The sequence below is a fragment of the Aplysia californica genome, unplaced genomic scaffold, assembly GCF_000002075.1.
Source record: "Aplysia californica isolate F4 #8 unplaced genomic scaffold, AplCal3.0 scaffold00362, whole genome shotgun sequence".
Taxonomy (NCBI): Eukaryota; Metazoa; Mollusca; class Gastropoda; order Aplysiida; family Aplysiidae; genus Aplysia; species Aplysia californica.
In genome coordinates this window covers 44,564-45,756 of record NW_004797632.1, presented here as the reverse complement: position 1 = coordinate 45,756, position 1,193 = coordinate 44,564, and the positions used below count along the sequence as shown (strand labels likewise).

Genomic DNA, 1,193 nt, shown 5'->3' with positions numbered 1-1,193 from the left:
TTTTGGTTTAGTTTTAGTAGAGATTTTACTGCGCTCGCAACTGCATAAGCTCATATGGGCGCTAGAAGATTAGAGGTGTTACAAGGGAGTAACAAACATAAAAACAGAAGAAGAGGGAGATAAGGACGATAGATGTTTCACAGGAAAAAAGAAGCAAACCACACCAGAGCACCCGCCAACCACCCACTATCCCCCTCAGCCCGTGTTGACACTAACAGGCAGAGTCTAAGCCCCCCCCCCCCTTCCTGCTTGTTTGTTTGTTTGAGGAAAGACTCACACCGACACAATAAGGGTCACTTAGTATTGGGAAAAAGTAAAACAGACAGACCGAAACAACAGAGGGAAAGTAAAGAAGTAGGACCTACCAGAAGCGCCCTCCGACCACCCGCAAGGCAACGTGCTAATTGGTCTCTTTTAGGGACAAGCGGGCTAACCCAGATGTCGGGGGTTTTCAGAAATCTTTATCTACACCAAAAGTGGGCATTCCCCTACTTATTGGAGAAGTTTGGATTTTGTTTGGTTCCAAAGAAAACTCTCCTTGTCTTTTAGAAAACCTGAATAAGGGGCAAAAACTTTTCTTTTGATTGTTTCAAAACAGCATTTTTCGGGGATAGCCCGCGTGTGCTTAAAAAGCGACCAATTGATCTAAATTGTGTTGATGGAGGCGTCAAAGTTCCAAACTGGGCATTCTGGGAGGAGGGAGGGAGTTTAGTTATAGTTTTACGGCACTTGCAACACAATATGGTCATGTAAGTGTCAAAGAATAGATTACGTGTTACAAAAGAGTAACATTCACACAAAAAGATGGAAAGATAAGGGCGATAGATGTTTGATAGGAAAGAAGGAGCAAACCGCACCAGAGCACACACACACACACACACACACCTTCATCAAAAATAAAGACTTACCTTTGGCTTCTTTGGGTTCAAAGTCCAGGGTGCGGCACTTGGAGCGCACTCCTTCCCCCGTCCCGTCTATCCACACATACTCCACCTGAACCAGACCCTTGGGTTGTTCAAGCTCCAGGTGTCTTTTCAGAACTTCCTTGTTGGTGCCTGGCTGACTGTTGGCGAGCTGAAACGACACGTGCAGACAAAGACTAGGTGAGTATACAACTGTTGATTGTTGTTATGAGAGGGGAGGAGAGAGAGAGAGAGAAAGAGAGAGAGAGAGAGGGGGGAGAGAGAGAGAGA

The 1,193-nt window shown here is 45.6% G+C and overlaps 1 protein-coding gene across 1 annotated transcript in view; it reads right to left on the bottom strand.

The window, feature by feature from the left end:
- The window catches only part of LOC101852033 (glutamine synthetase), a gene marked incomplete in the record, with an annotated part of 26,301 nt that overhangs the window by 11,720 nt on the left and 13,388 nt on the right, over window positions 1-1,193 (bottom strand). Inside the window, 2 exon segments of the mRNA XM_013085278.2 lie at window positions 666-689; window positions 909-1,074. Coding sequence (XP_012940732.1) covers window positions 666-689; window positions 909-1,074 — 190 coding nt within the window.